Raw genomic sequence first — 20,414 nt, forward strand, 5'->3', positions numbered from 1 at the left:
TTAGAAACCTAATCTATATGTTCCGGTGTATCAGTTACATTGTTGGTTGACTTAATATCTAATAATATTTTGATCAAGTAGCATTAATTAATTGATGTGAATTGCATTTAACTGAACTGAGCCAACTGTAACTGCCAGAACAGATGACACAGTTACTGATCTGCAGTATCTGAAATTGAGCTCCACCTAGGCTAGCGGCCAAACAGCGTTAGAAGGGACTGAAGGATATCTGTTGCTGAATCTAGGCTGGAATTTCTCAGAGGAAATGACTTGATATGTCATATGGTAACGGACACAATGCAGTTCAGCCCCTGAAACGCTAAGGTCATACACTGTCTGGGACTATTTCCTTTAGACAATAGACCTCACCAGTGTGTTTTGGATTTCAGGTTCACTTGAATTTTATTGCTTCAGTATGTTTTTTACAATGCTTAGTTGTCATAAGCAAAAAGACTTTGTTTTGCATTGGTCAATGTAATACAAGCAGATGTTTTTTAGTGTTGCAATGACAGTTTTAGAAGTATTAACATGCTTTATCTGGATCTCAAACAGATTCCTGCATCACATGGAAGAATCCACGCAGCCCTCTGTCACACCTACAAGGCACCAACACTATCAATGAGAAAACAACAAGGTAGGCTCTATTTCATCACATATTACAGAACGCCTCCTTGCAGTGTAAAATATTGCGCAGACAAAAAAGAAATCAATAACCCTCTTCCTGGCTCACTCTCTTATCCTGCTTGGTCCTCAGAGACGGTTTCTCTGGGTGTAATGGTCGTAGCTCGAGGTCTGGTCGTCTGGCCTCCACTGCCTCCTCTCATGAAGATGGTATTTTCGTTAACGCCATGAGCAGCAAGTTACTGGAAAGAGCTCAGGGCATTTTGATGTAAGTCCCAGTGAGACTTTATGCAAGAATTAAAAAAAAATCATCTGTGTGCTTTTAATGATTGATGCTTTCTTCTGTACAGGCGCAACAAAAACTACAAAGCCAAGCTTTCCCTTCCCAAGGTACAGCCTTAGTGCAAGCAATGACTCTTAACGGTGTTAAGTGTTTCCGATAATAACAATCTTTATAAGGCTATTCTTACGGGTGAAAATAAAACACATGCCCTTATTTCGCCCCTTATTTTGTGTCCAGCATCTGTTAGATGTTAAATCCTTGAAGTACTTGAGCAGCTTGACACTTCATGATCGCATCACCAAATCACTCCTCCATCTGCACAAAAAGAAGAAACCCCCCAGCATCAGCGCACAGTTTCAGGTATAAAGCTGGGAAGAAGCGGAACCACATTTCTGATGAAGTTCTAATGAAATTGGATAAAGGAGGCTAACAAGCAATTACTTTTATTTACCGTTTCTTGTTGCGCAGGCTTCGCTGAACAAACTGATGGAGACCCTGGGCCAGTCTGAGCCCTACTTTGTAAAATGTATCCGTTCAAATGCAGAAAAGGTACTGCTAGCCTCCGCTCTGAAAGTTTGATTAGGTACTGAAAGGGAAGACTAAGTATACCGATTTTTCTTTCTGTTTCATTTCCTTCCTGTTTTGGTCCCTCAGCTTCCTCTACGCTTTAATGATGCATTAGTACTGAGGCAACTGCGGTACACTGGTATGCTGGAGACAGTGAGGATACGCCAATCTGGATACAGCATCAAATATACATTTCAGGTATCTCACACACTTCAGGAAAATAGTTGCAGTGTTTAGTGGACTAGAAGAGGGCATTCACTGACTGATTCCCACTGTTGGAACATACATGTCAGGAATAACTCTGGATAATTCCCTAGGTAGTGGTATACTCCTAAAATGTTGATGAGCAATTTATCGACGCAGAGGTGATTCTTTTTTTTTTTTTTTTCCCAAGCCCATTTGCCGAGAAATTCCACCTCTTGGCACACAAGCAGTCCAATGACTGGAAAGACAGCAGCAAATGGAGACAAAAATCAATGTGCTTAGGAAGTTCAAGGTCGTTAAATGCAACATCTGTGCAGCATCAAGAAGTGTTTATCAGCTATAATAACCAGATGTCCTTTTTCTATGATTTTATTTTACATTTCTGTAAAATCTGTGTCCTCTGTCTGCACCTTGTTTTGAACAGAAGCTACTATGCTGACATGACTGACTCATAATCAGTTTATCAGTGATTACACTTCTATATATCACTAGGCGTTTCTGCATATGCATGGTCAGAAGTGTGCATAAATATACGCACATCCTCACGTGTACAATAACTTCCATGCACATATGCATGGTTTACATACAAAACTATGCATACCCACAGTTGCTAAATGAGACCCCTGGTTCTCCCAAAGGCTCAGCAGTGTTTGCTGTTTGTGTGTGTGTGTTTTTAGGACTTCGTTCATCATTTCCATGTGCTGTTACCTAGTGGCCTGAGTGCTGGTCAGGCTGGCATTCGTGAGTTTCTGCAGGGAGTTCACCTCGATCCAGATGGCTACCAAGTGGGCAAAACCATGGTATCATCTGTGTTACATTTTCCAACTGTTTATCAGTGTATTCACTCAAATGCTAGGCTGAATCTCATATGGTTTTCTATTCACTATCTATGCTTACGACATACAGTATAACATCACAATGTTCAAGGCCCTCTGTAAACTTAAAACTCTAATGCGAAGGTCACGCACAGCCGATTGAGCCGTGAGAACGGTGGCTGGGGCTACCGTGGCCATTCTGGCATATTTTGGAGGTGATCCATCACATACGGGTGGAGTAAATATGCAAATGAAGCCATGGTAACCACGGCGGTAGCGACGGAAGACGCCAGTAAACCATTGGTGGCAGTGACGTATAGCGACGTATGGCCTCACAGCAATGACGGCAGGGTGTACGGTTTTCACGGCTGCAGTACGGCATAGCTACGGCAAGACAGAATAAGCCATGCCCCCCAGGCAAACTTTTCACTTTTTGCAGAATGTTGTTCCGTGAACATTTTGAGCTCGATGGTTGTTACAGAATGCTATAGTCATCCCTGGTAGCTCACGTAAGCCTCACGTATGCTTCAAGGATGCTCGCAGATGCCTTCACGGTTGCGACAGATGAATTCATCCAGCGCTTGACCCACGGCAATTTTCAACAAGACAAAACTTTCCAGGGATGGAAGCCACTCCCTCCCGGTTGTCAAGGTAGCTCCTTAGCTCTCACGTATTCCGATAGAAGGGCTCTGAACACATGCCAGTTGACCCCAGAAGGCTCAAAATCATCTCCCGGCATCGACCGTGAAGTGATTCTGGCGATGTGAGACCTTAGCTTAAGTTTCAGCCACAGAAAAAGGGTGAAAGTGTTTGTTGGGAGTTGTTAATTTTATAATCAAACAATATTGCACAAGCAAGAGTGAGGTTATACTGAACACCAGCACTGCTGTGATTTAGCCGCAGGTAATCAGAGCCGTGCCAATATTCAGTACAACATCACGATTGCAAGTGTGGTATTGTCTTTATACAACATTTTTATAAATGAGAAATGAATATAGAGTAATTGATATTTTAGACACAGTATGGCCAAATGTTCTGTTAATTTTGGCTCAGTAAACGGAAGTAAATCCTGAAGGAGCCACACTCACTGATAGCACATCAGCTAGCCTGCTAGCTATATCACAGTGATTTGTACATTTCTGTTAAAGGTGCATCTGGTGAAACTGGCTTCCCTTCTTCCTTTTCACCTTAAAATATAAATATTGTTAGATTAAGACAGAAATAAAAATGTAATACGTTTGTCATGTCTACTGATGATATCACTCACACTATTGTAGTAATGGTTCCGGTAAGACTGTTGCTTGAATTGGAATTTCATCTCATCTCATTATCTGTATCCGCTTTATCCTGTTCTACAGGGTCGCAGGCAAGCTGGAGCCTATCCCAGCTGACTACGGGCGAAAGGCGGGGTACACCCTGGACAAGTCGCCAGGTCATCACAGGGCTGACACATAGACACAGACAACCATTCACACTCACATTCACACCTACGCTCAATTTAGAGTCACCAGTTAACCTAACCTGCATGTCTTTGGACTGTGGGGGAAACCGGAGCACCCGGAGGAAACCCACGCGGACACAGGGAGAACATGCAAACTCCGCACAGAAAGGCCCTCGCCGGCCACGGGGCTCGAACCCGGACCTTCTTGCTGTGAGGCGACAGCGCTAACCACTACACCACCGTGCCACCCTAGTTTGGAGTTATATTTTATAAAAGATATTCTGTAACTTTTTTGGACATTTGTGATTCTGTCTCTCTCCTTTTTTTTCTTTTTCAAATTCTCTTTACCTCTCTGTCCATCTCTCTTGCGTAGGTGTTTTTGCGAGAGGCTCAGAGACAGAAGCTGCAGAACTTGCTCCATCAGGAGGTGCTGAGAAGGATTGTAGCTCTGCAGAGGAGGTTCAGAGCTCTGCTGGAAAGACGAGCCTTTACCAATCAGAGACGTGCTGCACGTGTCATTCAGGTACACAAGAGCTCATCTCATCTCATTATCTCTAGCCGCTTTATCCTTCTACAGGGTCGCAGGCAAGCTGGAGCCTATCCCAGCTGACTACGGGCGAAAGGCAGGGTACACCCTGGACAAGTCGCCAGGTCATCACAGGGCTGACACATAGACACAGACAACCATTCACACTCACATTCACACCTACGCTCAATTTAGAGTCACCAGTTAACCTAACCTGCATGTCTTTGGACTGTGGGGGAAACCGGAGCACCCGGAGGAAACCCACGCGGACACGGGGAGAACATGCAAACTCCGCACAGAAAGGCCCTCGCCGGCCACGGGGCTCGAACCCGGACCTTCTTGCTGTGAGGCGACAGTGCTAACCACTACACCACCGTGCCGCCCCCACACAAGAGCTCTTCTATCAAAAAGCCCTGCTCATATCGTGTGTAGGGACGTGATCGTTTATCCTCACTGAAGCATTCAACAGTTTCACTGCTCAGGATTTCTTTTTTTGGATGGAAGATGTACTGTGTTGTTTACCTTCGAGGTGACAGTATTCAGGCTATAACATGCTGATAGTTTCACCTGCATGGCGTGAGATGTGGTCATGTACACTATATGGCCAAAAGTATATGGACACCTGACCTTTACACTCATACGTGTGTCTTCTCCAAAACTGAAAGCATGGAATTGTGTCGAATGTCTTTGTATGCTGCAGCATTAAAATTTCCCTTCAGCTCAAACACACCAGTGCGCGTCTTGTTTTGTAACTTATTGTTTAAATTGAATTTGATGTAATAAATAAGATGATGAAAACTATGTTTATCGACATAGCAGCCTTTATTCATAGCTGACAGTCTGAGTATTTAGAAGTCCTGTCTATCCAGAAGATAACTTTGTTATCTCAATATCATCTATGTTGGAATTATCTCAACCTGTTTTTATGTTATCCTGAGCTGGCAGGCTATAGCAACTATTTTATTAAGAATTTTTAATAAACCCCTGAGTCCACTGATGACTGTCTGCTTGTACATCAGTGAGCTTTGCATCACATATAATTAAACACCTCTTTAGACTCTTTACAGACGGACTCTGTTAGACTTATATCTGTTTTGCTATTGCATGTAGCCAACAAATTGATCAAAGCATGACTTTCACTGTGGGAGAAACGCAAAATGAATTAGCAGGCTAGTAATTAAGTAAACTTTATGCCGATTGTTTCTATGACTATACTGTTGAACTGGCTATTTGTTTACCAGTGTAACCAAAAACATTGAGTGAGTGACAGTTCTTTGTGTGGAAACACCTCGTTGATAAGAGAGGTCAGTAGAAAATGGCCAGATTGGTTTGACCTGCTAGGAATATAATAGCTCAAATAAGCACTCTTTACAACCATGTTGAGCAGAAAAGCATCTCAGCATGCACAAAACGTTGAACTGTGATGTGCATAGGCTACAACAGTGGACCCAGATAGCAATTTGATCTGAGCTGGATCAGCACCGGATGTACCCCAAAGTCCGGTCTGAATACAGCAAACGGATCCGTCCCACATAACTTTTGCTCTCCGCCCCGTATCCGGCACAGATACCGTTTTTGGATCTGGAACGGATGTGGGCCAGGTCCGGCACGGATCACTAAAAACCTATCTCTGAACTGCCCAAATCAGGTACGGATGTGAGTTGGATCAGGGCCGGATGTAGTCCGGATATGTACAACAACCGTCTGAGGTGAACCCCCAAGTTTGCTTCATAAGCATTAATAAGACAAATGTTAAGAAAAATCTTCAATCACAAAGTGCTTTTATTGACATGTGAACATGCGACTTTGTAGATCAGCTATTTTCACATTGGTAATTGGTGTCAGCTCACAAAATTTCTAGCACAATGCAATAATGAACAGTGCAAAAAAAAAGTTAAACAATGTCAACAATGTTCAAAGTGCTGAACTGCATCGTATACAACCCCAATTCCAAAAAGGTTCGGACACTGTGTAAAACATAAATAAAAACAGAATGCAAAGATTTGCAAATCATGGAAGCCGGATATTTAATTGAAAATAGTACAAAGACAACATATCAAATGTTATTGTTTTTTGAAAAATATATGCTCATTTTGAATTTGATGTCAGCAACACGTTTCAGAAAAGTTGGGACACGGGCAACAAAAGACTGAAAAAGTTGTGTAATGCTTAAAAAAACCCTAATTTGATTAATTGCCAACAGGGCAGTAACATGACAGGATATAAAAAAAAGCATCCCAGAGTGGTGGAGTCTCTCAGAAGTAAAGATGGGGATGGGTTCAACGCTTTATGAAAGACTGCTTGGGCAAACGGTGCAACAATTTAAGAATAATGTTCCTCAATGTAAAATTGCAAACAATTTGGGGATCACATCATCTATGGTCCATAATATCATTAAAAGATTCAGAGAATCTGGAGAAATCTCTGTATGCAAGAAACAAGGCTGAAAACTGACACTGGATGCCTGTGATCTTCAGGCCCTCAGGCAACACTGCATTAAAAGCAGACACGTGTCTGTAGTGGAAATCACTGTATGGGCTCAGGAACACTTCAGAAAACCATCATCTGTGAAAACAGTTCATTACTGCATCCAAAAATGCAAGTTAAAACCAGATATAAACAATATCCAGAAACACCGCCACCTTCTCTGGGCCCGAGCTCTTTTATGATGGACTGAGGCAAAGTGGAAAACTGTCCCGAGGTCTGACGAATCAAAAGTATAAATTCTTTTTAGAAATCATGGACACCACGTCCTCCAGGCAAAAGAGGAGAGGGACCATCCGGCTTGTTATCAGTGCACAGTTCAAAAGCCAGCATCTGTGATGGTCTGAGGGTGCATTAGTGCACATGACATGGGTAGCTTGTACATCTGGGAAGGCATCATTAATGCTGAATGATATATACACATTTCAGAGCAATATGCTGCCATCCAGACAAAATCTTTTTCAGGGAAGGCCTTCCTTCTTTCAGCAAGACAACGCCAAACCGCTTTCTGCACATATTAAAACTGTATGGCTCCATAGTATAAGAGTCCAGGTGCTAAACTGGCCTGCCTGCAGTCCAGACCTGTCTCCCATTTAAAACATTTGGTGCATTATGAAGTGGAAAATATGACAAAGGAGACCCCAAACTGTTGAGCAACTGAAATTTTATATCAGGCAAGAATGGGATGACATTTCTCTTTCAAAACTACAGTAATAGGTCTCCTCAGTTCCCAAACATTTACAGAATGTTGTTAAAAGTAGAGGCGATACAATACAGTGGTAAACACGCCCCTGTCCCAACATTTTTGAAACATGTTGCTGATATCAAATTCAAAATGAGTATATATTTTTCAAAAAACAATAACATGTCTCAGTTTCAATGTTTGATATGTTGTCTTTGTACTATTTTCAATGAAATATCGGGTTTTCATGATTTGCAAATCTTCACATTCAGTTTTTATTCATGTTTTACATAGTGCCCCAACTTTTTTGGAATTGGGGTTGTACATCACCATATATGTAAAACATGGATTAAGTGCTGAACTGCATTATAAACACCATACAAGTAAAACATGGATATTAAACAGATGGCTTTCACACCAAAATGTACTCAAGTTCACGGTCCAGGCTTGTAAAGAGAACCTTGTGCATGTGGACTTCTGCTTTTCAAGGTTTGACATGTTGTGCGTTCTGAGATGCCTTTCTGCTCACTACGGTTGTAAAGAGTGTTTATTTGAACTACTATAGGTTTCCTGTCAGCTCAAACCAGTCTGGGCATTCTCCTCTGATCTCTCTCCTCAACAAGGTGTTTCACCCTGCAGGTCCTCCACATACAGGATGGTTTTTGTTTTTTGTTTTTTTTTAACACCATTCTATATCAACTCTAGATCAGCACTTCCTGAAATATTCAAAACAGCCCACCTGCACCAACATCCATACCGCAGTTAAAGTCACAGTTTTTTCACAGTCTGATGTTTGAACTGAACATTATCTGACGCTCTTGATTTGTATCTGCATGATTTTATGCATTGTGCTGCTGCTACATGATTGAATAATCGGATAACTGCATAAATAAGCAGGTGTACAGGTGTTCCTATTAAAATGTCCTGTGTGTGTGTGTGTGTGTACACAAACCACAAACATGATTTTTTTTTTTGTATTTATGCAGATATCTTTCTTTGTCTCTTTACAGCACTGGTGGCGTCAGTGTATGCTAATCCATAGCAACGAGAGTGCTTGTGTTTCTGAGCTGCAGCATGGGGCAGCGGTGTGTGTGCAGGCAGCGTGGAGAGGCTACAGGGAGAGAAGGCTCTATCTGCTGCAGAAGGACGCAGTGCTGCTGCTGCAAAGAAGCTGGAGACGATGTGTGCAGCAGAGACACAGAGCTGCATGTCTTATCCAGGCATTCTGGAGGGCACACAGGCAGAGGCAGAGATATTGGCAGCTATCCAAAGCTGTCGTTACACTACAGGCTGCCTGGAGGGGGCATCAGGCCCGGAAGAGGTAACACGCTGTTTATGACTAGTTCAGAAAGGAAACAAGAGCTTACTGTTTGTCAGTCTGTTGTCAAGCTATGAGTGCTATGTAGTCACTTACATTAATTGATTTGATTTTTTTTCTTTCGGTTGGGTTTTATGGTTTTTATATATTAATGATTTATTTTTTTTTTTGAAAATCATAACGATGCACTATTTCATTTGTCATCATTACTGTTCTCCAGGTGTAAAAGCTTGAGAGAGGAACAGAAGAATGCTAGAACAGACCATGGTCACGATAACGTAAAAGAAAGCTTGCACAAGCTCCAAAACCTTTCTGATACCCAGACAACTTGCCTAGACTCACGGATCTCTCAGCAAAGTTCAGTGGCTTCACAGGAGTGTAGAATGGATACTGAGACCCTACCATCAGAACTTTCTAGACCTCTAGATGACAGCACTCTTAAGAGCCGAGCCAAGCGAGAGAGTAGGAGGAAGAGAGAACTGGAACAGGCGACATTCAGTCTGAAGTTGCTGAAGGTGCGCTCCAATACTCTTCCCCTCTCTGATGAAACAGAAAATAAAGTCTCTTCAAAAGCTCCTCCTCTCTGTTCTTCCCTCCAGAGCTCTCTAGACAGCCATGGGAGCTTTGAGCTCCTTAGCGTTGATGACATGGAGCTGGAGGCAACTGACCTTCAGCGTCATGATCCCTTGTCGAAAAATCAGTCAGCGCTAGTTGAAGGGAATAAAAGTGCTGTCAAGTTGGTGCCTGAATCTGAGAAATCACAACCGAAAAAGCCAGAACCAACAAGTCTGGTGCATGCTGGCCAAAGCACCTCAAAGCCTCTGTTCTATATATCCGATGAAGCCAGTAGTCCTGCGCACAGTGAGCCACACACACCATCTAAGTTGAAGTCGGTTCGAGAGAAAAAGGAGTCTCTGGTGTTTGTCATCAGCATGCAAAAGGAGAGTCCTGTAGACCAGAGCAGCCTGGATGCTCTCGAGAGCTTAGAGAAGGAAGCAGAATGGAGACCAGGCTTTGACCAGCAGAAGATTGCATCATCAAGCACACAACCTGGAAACACTCCCAGAGATCATTCAACCATCCAGCCATCTCCAGCATCGTCATCTGGTACGACCAGGATTATTGCACAGCAAATGGCTTCACAGCCTAGAAAGGAGGAGGATGCAGTCAAAATGCAAGCTCAGAAGAAGACAGTAGCTCACAGTATCAGCATCAGCATGAAGGGGAAAGCCACTAGCCTGGCCTTTTCTCCCAAACGCAGCAGACTGACCTTCTCCAAGTGAGTGTGCCGAATTAAATATGAAGATCTCACCAGCGTTGCAGTTTTTCATCCATCACTTTTAAAAGTGAAATACAGCTTCTACTGCATTTCTTTCTGTCATATTTTTTTCCTGCAGACATATAATCAGATAAGTTTGACCCATTACTCAGTGTGATTTTTTTTTTCTTCATTAATTACAGAGATCTGTTTTTTTTTCCCCCCCCTCAGGTCTGATAAAGACCTGGCAAATCAGGAGCGTTCTGTGACCTTGCAAAGAGAAAGAACATCAGGTTTCAAATCTCTGAGGAGCAGAGAGGTAAAGATGATATCTCACATATATACTAATTGTCTTCTTATTCCTTCAGAATGATTATGACCCATTCCATTTCCAAAATTTAAGTGTCCGTATTTAATGCATGTTTTTAAATGTTCAGTATTCATGATTTCATGAATGTTCAAAATCTTTCATACTGTCTAAAGATTCATTTCAAGTGACTCGTTTATTTCTTTTTGATATACTGTACTCGTTTGAACCTCGTAAGACCTCTGTGCATTTGACAGCTTTTTCTTAAGATGTTTTGGTTGAGTTGTGATGGACTGAATCACTTTGTACGAGCAGGTGGCCCGAGTTGGCCGCCAAAAGAAAACCCGCATGGCTCGGACTCGCTCTGATTTCCTGAGCCGTGCCTGTAGCACCGAGGCTGATACTGATGATGAAGACGATGAAGAGTATGAGTACACGCCTGTAATCTCTCACACACTGCCCCTCCCAGAGTCTCCAGACTCTCCCAACCCTGAGCAAGACTGCCACAGTGACTCAGAGATGGTAAACTGAGCCGCAGTATTGACTCCAGCTCCGTTCTAAACACCCATCAGTCCAGTGCTCTTCTTTTTGCCACTGGCTCTAATGACTGAAGCTAAATCTTGGTCTATGGTTGCCAACAAGTCAACATTCTCCAACAAATGCCACGCTTATATTGTTCAAAGTCCAGAAATATTAATAAGGCTAAATAATAATCTTAAATGGTGGAAGCCTCCAGTGAACTAGCCATCATTCAAGTCTAGTGGAAAATGACCTTTTACTGGACATCATTCTAAATCTGGCTGCATATGGGTTTGTTGTGTTTGCGGGGGAATGTTGGTTTTGGGTAAAGAGACCTTCTTTCCTAATCTCCTCCAGGTTGGTCCTCCAGCTCTGGTTACTGGGATTGTAGTGGGTGTTTCTGATCTAATAATCCAGAGATATGGCTTACTCTCTTTACTTTTTAACCCCAACCTTCCTATTATGAAATTGCACCCCTTCTTGTTTCTAAGGATGAAGAGGCTCTTCACTGAAGACCTAAGTGCTTGACACAGTTTGACTTTTGACACTTAACCTGCATGGAATAGATATTCATTACCATTTGCAACTCATTCATTCTTTTGCCAAATGCCACTCTTTCCCATTCACTGGTTCTCAGATGCTCATTCACATGTCACATGTCTCTTAGTGCTGATTTCTACTTCTGCAAAGTATAGATTAGTATATTTGCGGTGAGACACAGAGGAAGGGCTTACTGTATGGGTCAGCATAGCTTCCCAGAGGAGCTGTTGTGCACACATCAAAATCTCAACTGCGCATTGTGTGAGGCTCTGGTGTTGTGCATTGAGCAAACACTGATCGATCAGGGAAGCAAATCTGATGATGTTGAAACTGGGATAAGAATCCAGAGGTGCCATCATCCACAGCTTGCTATTGTGTTAAAGTAGCCAGCTGAAAACTCTGCTTCTCTCTGCCTGCTAGGATTTTTTTTAACAGCATACAAAGGAAGGAAGCGCTACAGTGGTGCTTGAAAGTTTGTGAACCCTTGAGAATTTTCTATATTTCTGCATAAATATGACCTAAAACATCATCAGATTTTCACACAAATCCTAAAAGTAGATAAAGAGAACCCAGTTAAACAAATAAGACAAAATATTATACATGATCATTTATTTATTGAGGAAAATGATCCAATATTACATATCTGTGAGTGGCAAAAGTATGTCAACCTTTGCTTTCAGTATCTGGTGTGACCCCCTTGTGCAGCAATAACTGCAACTAAACGTTTGCGGTAACTGTTGATCAGTCCTGCACACCGGCTTGGAGGAATTTTAGCCCATTCCTCCATACAGAACAGCTTCAACTCTGGGATGTTGGTGGGTTTCCTCACATGAACTGCTCACTTCAGGTCCTTCCACAACATTTGGATTGGATTAAGGTCAGGACTTTGACTTGGCCATTCCAAAACATGAACTTTATTCTTCTTTAACCATCCTTTGGTAGAACGACTTGTGTGCTTAGGGTCGTTGTCTTGCTGCATGACCCACCTTCTCTTGAGATTCAGTTCATGGACAGATGTCCTGATATTTTCCTTTAGAATTCGCTGGTATAATTCAGAATTCATTGTTCCATCAATGATGGCAAGCTGTCCTGGCCCAGATGCAGCAAAACAGGCCCAAACTATGATACTACCACCACCATGTTTCACAGATGGGATAAGGTTCTTTTTTTTTTAAAGATTTTTTTGGGGCTTTTTTCACCTTTTTATTGGATAGGACCGTGTAGAGACAGGAAATGAGTGGGAGAGAGAGATGGGGAGGGACCGGGAAATTACCTTTCTCCAAACATAACGCTTCTCATTTAAACCAAAAAGTTCTATTTTGGTCTCATCCGACCACAAAACATTTTTCCAATAGCCTTCTGGCTTGTCCACGTGATCTTTAGCAAACTGCAGACGAGCAGCAATGTTCTTTTTGGAGAACAGTGGCTTTCTCCTTGCAACCCTGCCATGCACACCATTGTTGTTCAGTGTTCTCCTGATGGTGGACTCATGAACATTAACATTAGCCAATGTGAGAGAGGCCTTCAGTTGCTTAGAAGTTACCCTGGGGTCCTTTGTGACCTCGCTGACTATTACACGCCTTGCTCTTGGAGTGATCTTTGTTGGTCGACCACTCCTGGGGAGGGTAACAATGGTCTTGAATTTCCTCCATTTGTACACAATCTGTCTGACTGTGGATTGGTGGAGTCCAAACTCTTTAGAGATGGTTTTGTAACCTTTTCCAGCCTGATGAGCATCAACAACGCTTTTTCTGAGGTCCTCAGAAATCTCCTTTGTTCGTGCCATGATACACTTCCACAAACATGTGTTGTGAAGATCAGACTTTGATAGATCCCTGTTCTTTAAATAAAACAGGGTGCCCACTCACACCTGATTGTCATCCCATTGATTGAAAACACCTGACTCTAATTTCACCTTCAAATTAACTGCTAATCCTAGAGGTTCACATACTTTTGAATATATATATATTCATGTATATTTAGGTCATATTTATGCAGAAATATAGAAAATTCTAAAGGGCTCACAAACTTTCAAGCACTACTGTATATATGACTCTGGTTAATCTGACAGATGCTCTTATGTAAGGCAGGTATAAGTATGAAAAATCTAAATCCCAGAAGCCTTGCTAGATGTAGGATAGTGCAGAGAACCGTGGAAAAAAAAACCTTGGGCACTCTGTCTGTTGGTGAAATAATATTTTTAATTTATTATTTGAGCAAATAGGCAGACAAAAACAGACCAACACACATCGACTCTAGGTCTTCATCAGGGTCTCTTTTAAGCAATGGTGGCACCTTTGAGAATCAAATATTTAACTAAAACTTGAACACCAAAGCAAAATGAAGCTGTGCAATGATATGCAGTGTTACTATAAGCACCTACATAACCCATCTTCAAAACATTTGGAAAACAGTGGCATGAATTTTTGGAAGGAGATGAGGAAGACCTCGGGCATGGTTCATGTTTTGTGCAAGTAATTTGACAGAAACCTGCACTTGATATCTACATGTTTGCAGAGATGCAGAAGTAGAAATCATCCATTAATACATAAAATACAACAAGGATTAATCCTGTGTTAATAGTTGTTGTTCGAATTAACACATGGAGGAGAATGGTGTATTCTGCTTTGAATATGGGTTTTTACAGACTTTCCTATCTGTTCATAGTCCTCTCAGAAAGAGCAGAAAAAGCTCCAGAAGACCCTGTCCTCAGGAGATCTGGGAAAGGTCGACTCGTTGAGAAAATCCTCATCAAACTCAGACGGCAGGTTAGAGACCATTTCAACCCCTCGTTTTTCAAATTTAAGAGTGATCATGTTCTTATCCATACAAATTAATTTACTGTTCTGTTTCACTGGACTGCTCAGTGGGGTGAGGGGTAAGATGCGCTTCTGGGGAAAGGGAAAGCATGGTGATAAGAAGATGTCCATCAGAGGACACTCAGCAGATGCAGATCTCACAAAGACTCGCAATGGTAAGAATGCAGAACGAGTGCTCCTTCTTGTGGTTTAATGACTCTACTGTTCAAACGCTGTTAGGATTTGTTTAATATTTACATGGAATATTTTTCATAAATGTGTGGATTTTCTTCATATATGGAATTCAGGCATGCCCAGGCATTGCTTACTGATTTGAAAAGCTAAAAGCGCTATGTCAGTTATGATTTTAGAGAGATGAATGAGTGAATGAATGAATGAATGAATGAATGAATAAATATTTAGGAGTTGTTCTTGACCAGTCACTATCAGGGAGTCAAATCGCTGACACCGTCATTAGCAAATCCAACGCTAAACTTAAATTCCTGTATAGGCAGACCAGACAATTTGACATGGCTACCAAAAATAATACAGTGTCATTTTGACTGTGCCAGTGCTTCTTGGTACTCTGGTCTTACCAAGAAAAACAAGATCGTATGCAAACAACTCAGAACAAAATAGTTTGATATCTACTCAGTGTGTCTCCTAGGAACCATATAGGTCATGTTGAGTTTGAGCACGTCAGGATGTTGCCAGTGAGCCTACGAGTCAAACAGCTTAAATTACATCACATGCACAACATTATTCATGGTAACGCTCCACAATATCTAACATCTGCCTGTATTCCAAATTCTTCCCGCCATAATACCCGTTCAGGTCCCCTCTCTCCGTTTATCCCTTCTGTTAGATCTTTTGGACGGTCCTCTTTCACATATACTGGTACTTGCCTTTGGAATGGTTTACCTAGTCATATACGGTCTCAGTCTTCCAAAAGTGCTTTCAAACATCTAGTCTGAACCTTTTTATCTCACCAGCTTTTAGAGGAAGAACTCAACCCTTTTGTTATGTTATAATCTAACTAGTCTTCTGTTATTATATTGTCTTTGTCCTGTTAATTTTGATACAGGTATTTGTTTACTCGTATTTTGCACTAAGTACTTTTGTACAGTATTATCTTTTTATATTTATATTATTATCATATTTATTTATATTTATTTATGCTACTCATGTTATTTATCAGTGTATATATACCATCTCATCTCATTATCTCTAGCCGCTTTATCCTTCTACAGGGTCGCAGGCAAGCTGGAGCCTATCCCAGCTGACTACGGGCGAAAGGCAGGGTACACCCTGGACAAGTCGCCAGGTCATCACAGGGCCGACACATAGACACAGACAACCATTCACACTCACATTCACACCTACGCTCAATTTAGAGTCACCAGTTAACCTAACCTGCATGTCTTTGGACTGTGGGGGAAACCGGAGCACCCGGAGGAAACCCACGCGGACACGGGGAGAACATGCAAACTCCACACAGAAAGGCCCTCGCCGGCCCCGGGGCTCGAACCCAGGACCTTCTTGCTGTGAGGCGACAGCGCTAACCACTACACCACCGTGCCGCCCATATATATACCATATTTTTCTTTATTTTAATTTTACATTCTATATTTTCCCTTCATTTTGTCACTTGATTTTATGGGCCACAGTGGAAATAAGCGTTTTCACTTTCTTGTGTCATCCATGTATTTTTAATGTATTTACAATTGTTTGTATGTATTTACATTGAATTTACTAAATAAAATCAATCAATCAGTCAATCAAATTGTTCATAATGTCGTATGATACAGCAGTGGCAGGTTGTCTATGATTTCTCTCTCTCTCTCTCTCTCTCTCTCTCTCTCTCAGCTTCTCCTTCTGCCAGTCCTGAGCAGAGCAGAGCAGCAGATCGTGGTCGGGACAGTAAAGAGAACAGGGAGCCAGAAATGAGAGTGATGACGATGAAGAGGAGGCGGAGTGTGAAGATTAGCAGTGTGCCTCAGGAACCGTCTCCATGGCAAAACGACTCTCTCCACATCCTCGCTTGCACCGCAGACTACTGCAGCATGAACGACTTCCTTATGAAGAAGGTAGTTTGAGGATTCGCCAAGCTTCACACATTAGTACTATTGAAAGAAACCAAAACCGCATATCATTTAGAGTATAAACTCATAATCTAAACCAATTTCTCTTTCATCTTAATTTCCTTGAATTGTTGTGTGACAGATAAATGACCTGGAGACTGAGGACAGTAAGAAGGACACTCCTGTCGACGTAGTCTTTAAGAAGGCTCTAAAAGAGTTTCGTCTCAATATCTTCAATTCCTACTCCACAGTCCTGGCTGTAAGAATCTCACTGACGACCACGTTTAGTCTGGAATGGATCCAACTGCAAAATGACAAATCATTTAAAAATGCAAACACATCATATGTTCAAAATTGTATTTTTAAACAGTACTGCTTTTTCTCGCCCATGCTCACTCTCTTCTCTGTCACAGATGGATGATGGTAAGAGTATCAGGTATAAAGATCTCTATGCACTGTTCGAGCATATTCTGGAGAAGAGCATGCGTCTGGAACAGAGAGACTGGTCAGAATCACCTGTTAAAGTTTGGGTCAACACCTTTAAAGTCTTCCTGGATGAGTTTGTGACGGAGTACAAACCGATGCATGGCACCATCAGCAAGGTAAAGTTTGTGTCCCTTATCCAGAAATATTGTGTGTCTAGACATCACCTCTGATTCAGTGATGCCGTCTTTGCAGGCTCCCAAACCAGAACGCAAAAAGAGAAGAAAAAAGGAGGCAGACATCGTAAGCTGTTTTCTTGCTGCTTGTGAATTTTTCTTTCCATGTTGTTTTTTGAGCCATTGTAATGATAACCCGTGAAATCACCTTAGATTTAAAGCAAGGCATAGTGAATAGTGTGTTTATCTGTTGAACAGTAAGCTCACTCTAAAGCTCTGTTGGCTGCTGCAGGTGGAAGAGCACATGGGTCACATTTTCAAGTCCACTCAGTACAGCATTCCCACATACTGCGAATACTGCTCTTCTCTCATTTGGATGATGGACAGAGCATGCGTCTGCAAACGTGAGTTTAATAGAAAGATCTTTTTATACTGTAAATCTTGCTATGTGTAATTTTGGTAATGTGAGAACATGGATTGGCTCCCTTTAACCCTATAGACCCTTTTCAGTCACGTGACCTTCGTAAACACGACCGCCATTTTGGACATGTAGTGGACTTCGGCTCGAATCAGTTTGAATGCGAGGAAGGCGACAAACGAAAAACATAAAAGAAAAAGGAGCGAGATGCAGAAAACACCTTCACTATCCAGCGGCGTAGGGCATTTACAGGGCGAGCAGAGGGAGAGGTATTTGCAAAAATTGAGGTTAGCAGGCTTAGAGAACGACGTTTACCTGCTTCCACCAGGATTGTTGACTGACGTACGGAAGTACACGAAGCCCTCATCTTTACCTGACTTCGGCCCACATGATCCGTATACCTATGCCGTTAAAAACCCATCGCCATACACAGGTATTGATCTGAAAGCGTATAAGAGTTTGGATGCCTACAAATATTTTGTGTCAGGCTGGGTAACATGCCTACATCAGCGGGTCATCCCTGGAGCCGGTGGTCGCCATCTGATTACAGCTAAGGTTTGTTCACATTTTCATTTACTTTCGGTCCTCAGGATAAACAAAATGTTATTAAATGTCATTGAAATAACTTCTTAATCTGTTGAGACATGGCCCGTTATAAATTTGCTGTTACCAGGCAATGACCAAGAACTGTATTATTAGGGTCGGTGTCTGTGTTGTAGCAGTGTACTAGCAGCTAGCTGTTAGCACTAGCTAATGTCAACAACGTAGTAGCTAGTATGTTACTGTAGCAATGTTTACGTTCAGTCATTTGAATGACTGTTAAAACCTTTCAGTCTCAAGTTTTTCCTTTACTGTATTTACTAGTTTACTGTAATTATGATCCGGCAGCTATTTACACCGGATCCAGTGTAAATAGCTGCCGGAGCCAACGTCCGAGGTTCCGGAGCGCGCTCCGGCTTGCTCCCCTCAAATTAAGCCCTGTACAGGTAAATAGCTGCCGGAGCCAACTTCCGAGGTTCCAGAGCGCGCTCCGGCTTGCTCCCCTCAAATTAAGTCCTGTACAGGTAAATAGCTGCCGGAGCCAACGTCTGAGGTTCCGGAGTGCGCTCCGGAACCTCAGACGTTGGCTCCGGCAGCTATTTACACTGGATCCGGTGTAAATAGCTGCCGGATCATAATTACAGTAAACTAGTAAATACAGTAAAGGAAAAACTTGAGACTGAAAGGTTTTAACAGTCATCCAAATGACTGAACGTAAACATTGCTACAGTAACATACTAGCTACTATGTTGTTGGCATTAGCTAGTCAACAATAGCTACTACAGAAGAACAAAGAGGTTACAATGGGTTATTTTAACCTATTTGGTTACACACTCGCCGCCACAGAATGTTAACAGCAATGTAATGCCTTTTCTGGCTAATTTTATACGTCTTACCTCCAACAAAGTGGTCACTACACAAGCGCTGGTATGCCGAGGGCTGCCAATCTTTCCTGTTTATGGCCGCTATCCATCTTCTCCATCGGGATCCGATAAAATGATAACCCTTGCCTTGTTTGTTGATGGTTACTACATCCAGGTGCACAACAATATAGTGGCATGATGGAAGTCTTGCTGAAAGTAAAAACTTTCTTTGCTGCCGTTCCTCAATGTTGGCTGTGGTAAACTACTGGTAGTACATGTCCAAAATGGCGGCCGCGTTTGTCGTAACGTCACGTGAAAAGGGTCTATACATGTTTTTGAATTATTTTAATCATTTGCAACACCCTTTTCCTCCTCTCGCACTCTTTCCGTCTGATCTCTTCTGCCTATTCTTACTGTACCATGCTGAACAAGGAGTGATCTTATGTCTTCCACATTTATTGTTTTTAACTGGCTGTCATTCTTTTCAGCACTGAGTTGTTGACACTGATGTTGCTTTGCTTTGTCACAGTGTGTCGCTATGCCTGTCACAGGAAATGCTGCTTAAGGATGACAACTAAATGTAGCAAAAAGGTCAGAGAATGTGCATCTGTTTGTGATTCATTGAATCTCTTCTGTATTAGGGTTAAGAGAGATATATTTAATGTTATCGATATATTATTTTACTCTGTTCATTTATCCACAATATTTGCTTGTTTATCTGCATGCAGTTTGACCCCGAACAGTCTTCACGGCAGTTTGGCGTGGAGCTGTCTCAGTTAACCAGCGATGACAGAGCTGTACCTCTGGTGGTGGAGAAGCTCATCAACTACATAGAGATGCATGGCCTCTACACAGAGGGTATCTACAGGAAGTCTGGGTCAACCAATAAAATCAAAGAGCTGAAGATGGGACTGGACACAGGTGAATCACACCTCTTTAATCCAAATGGGCAAAGCATACTTGTACACGCATTGTAACCGTAACTAGATCTTTATAAAAACTACAGTAGAATTGTAGTAATGGCCGATTGTCTTTGATAAGCTACAGTACAATTAAGCAGCGAGCCAGAAACCCTAAATACATATAGTACTATTATTCACTATGTCGGGTATGTGGCTGTAGACGGCTGTAAGTGCAGGAAGAGTTTGTTTAATAGAAAAACATTCAGGCATACAACTCCAAAACATTAGGCAGGATTAAACACAGTGGACAGGCAAAAGTCGAGCGAGGCATAAACAGACTAGATGAGGCAAAGACAAAAGCAGAATCCAAAAATACAAAACAAGAGTCGAGAACCAGAATAACAATATTAACAGAAGGCTTGGTAAGGTCACACTGAACGCAACACTTTGCAAAGTCTGTTCGATCGCAGCGTCCTTATAAGCGCATGTTGATTGCACTCTAATCTGAGACAGATGCATGCAATTAGTCCTTGAGGTGCGCGCTGCTCAGAGTGTGAATGCGTGCGAGTGAAAGTTCAAGGTGCGCCAGGCACAAACGCGCATAGATGCGCCCGGATGTGACGGAACCTCCCTCCGGCAGCTTAAACC

General features: G+C 42.1%; 1 protein-coding gene across 5 annotated transcripts in view; it reads left to right on the forward strand.

Moving 5' to 3' along the window:
• myo9ab (myosin IXAb) overlaps positions 1 to 20,414 on the forward strand; it is a 228,478-nt gene that overhangs the window by 188,571 nt on the left and 19,493 nt on the right. For 4 of the 5 annotated variants that reach the window (XM_060914594.1, XM_060914596.1, XM_060914592.1 and 1 more), the window contains exons 16-36: positions 553 to 634; positions 755 to 889; positions 972 to 1,011; positions 1,142 to 1,264; positions 1,373 to 1,453; positions 1,559 to 1,669; positions 2,353 to 2,475; positions 4,305 to 4,454; positions 8,634 to 8,944; positions 9,162 to 10,220; positions 10,431 to 10,518; positions 10,822 to 11,028; positions 14,233 to 14,333; positions 14,433 to 14,539; positions 16,230 to 16,450; positions 16,587 to 16,703; positions 16,858 to 17,046; positions 17,123 to 17,170; positions 17,336 to 17,447; positions 19,394 to 19,455; positions 19,593 to 19,785. In XM_060914594.1, coding sequence (XP_060770577.1) covers positions 553 to 634; positions 755 to 889; positions 972 to 1,011; positions 1,142 to 1,264; positions 1,373 to 1,453; positions 1,559 to 1,669; positions 2,353 to 2,475; positions 4,305 to 4,454; positions 8,634 to 8,944; positions 9,162 to 10,220; positions 10,431 to 10,518; positions 10,822 to 11,028; positions 14,233 to 14,333; positions 14,433 to 14,539; positions 16,230 to 16,450; positions 16,587 to 16,703; positions 16,858 to 17,046; positions 17,123 to 17,170; positions 17,336 to 17,447; positions 19,394 to 19,455; positions 19,593 to 19,785 — 3,660 coding nt within the window. The remainder of the gene's footprint in view (positions 1 to 552; positions 635 to 754; positions 890 to 971; positions 1,012 to 1,141; positions 1,265 to 1,372; positions 1,454 to 1,558; positions 1,670 to 2,352; positions 2,476 to 4,304; positions 4,455 to 8,633; positions 8,945 to 9,161; positions 10,221 to 10,430; positions 10,519 to 10,821; positions 11,029 to 14,232; positions 14,334 to 14,432; positions 14,540 to 16,229; positions 16,451 to 16,586; positions 16,704 to 16,857; positions 17,047 to 17,122; positions 17,171 to 17,335; positions 17,448 to 19,393; positions 19,456 to 19,592; positions 19,786 to 20,414) is intronic. The other variant, XM_060914595.1, reaches the window with a different exon arrangement.

This window comes from Neoarius graeffei, chromosome 2, assembly GCF_027579695.1.
Source record: "Neoarius graeffei isolate fNeoGra1 chromosome 2, fNeoGra1.pri, whole genome shotgun sequence".
NCBI lineage: Eukaryota > Metazoa > Chordata > Actinopteri > Siluriformes > Ariidae > Neoarius > Neoarius graeffei.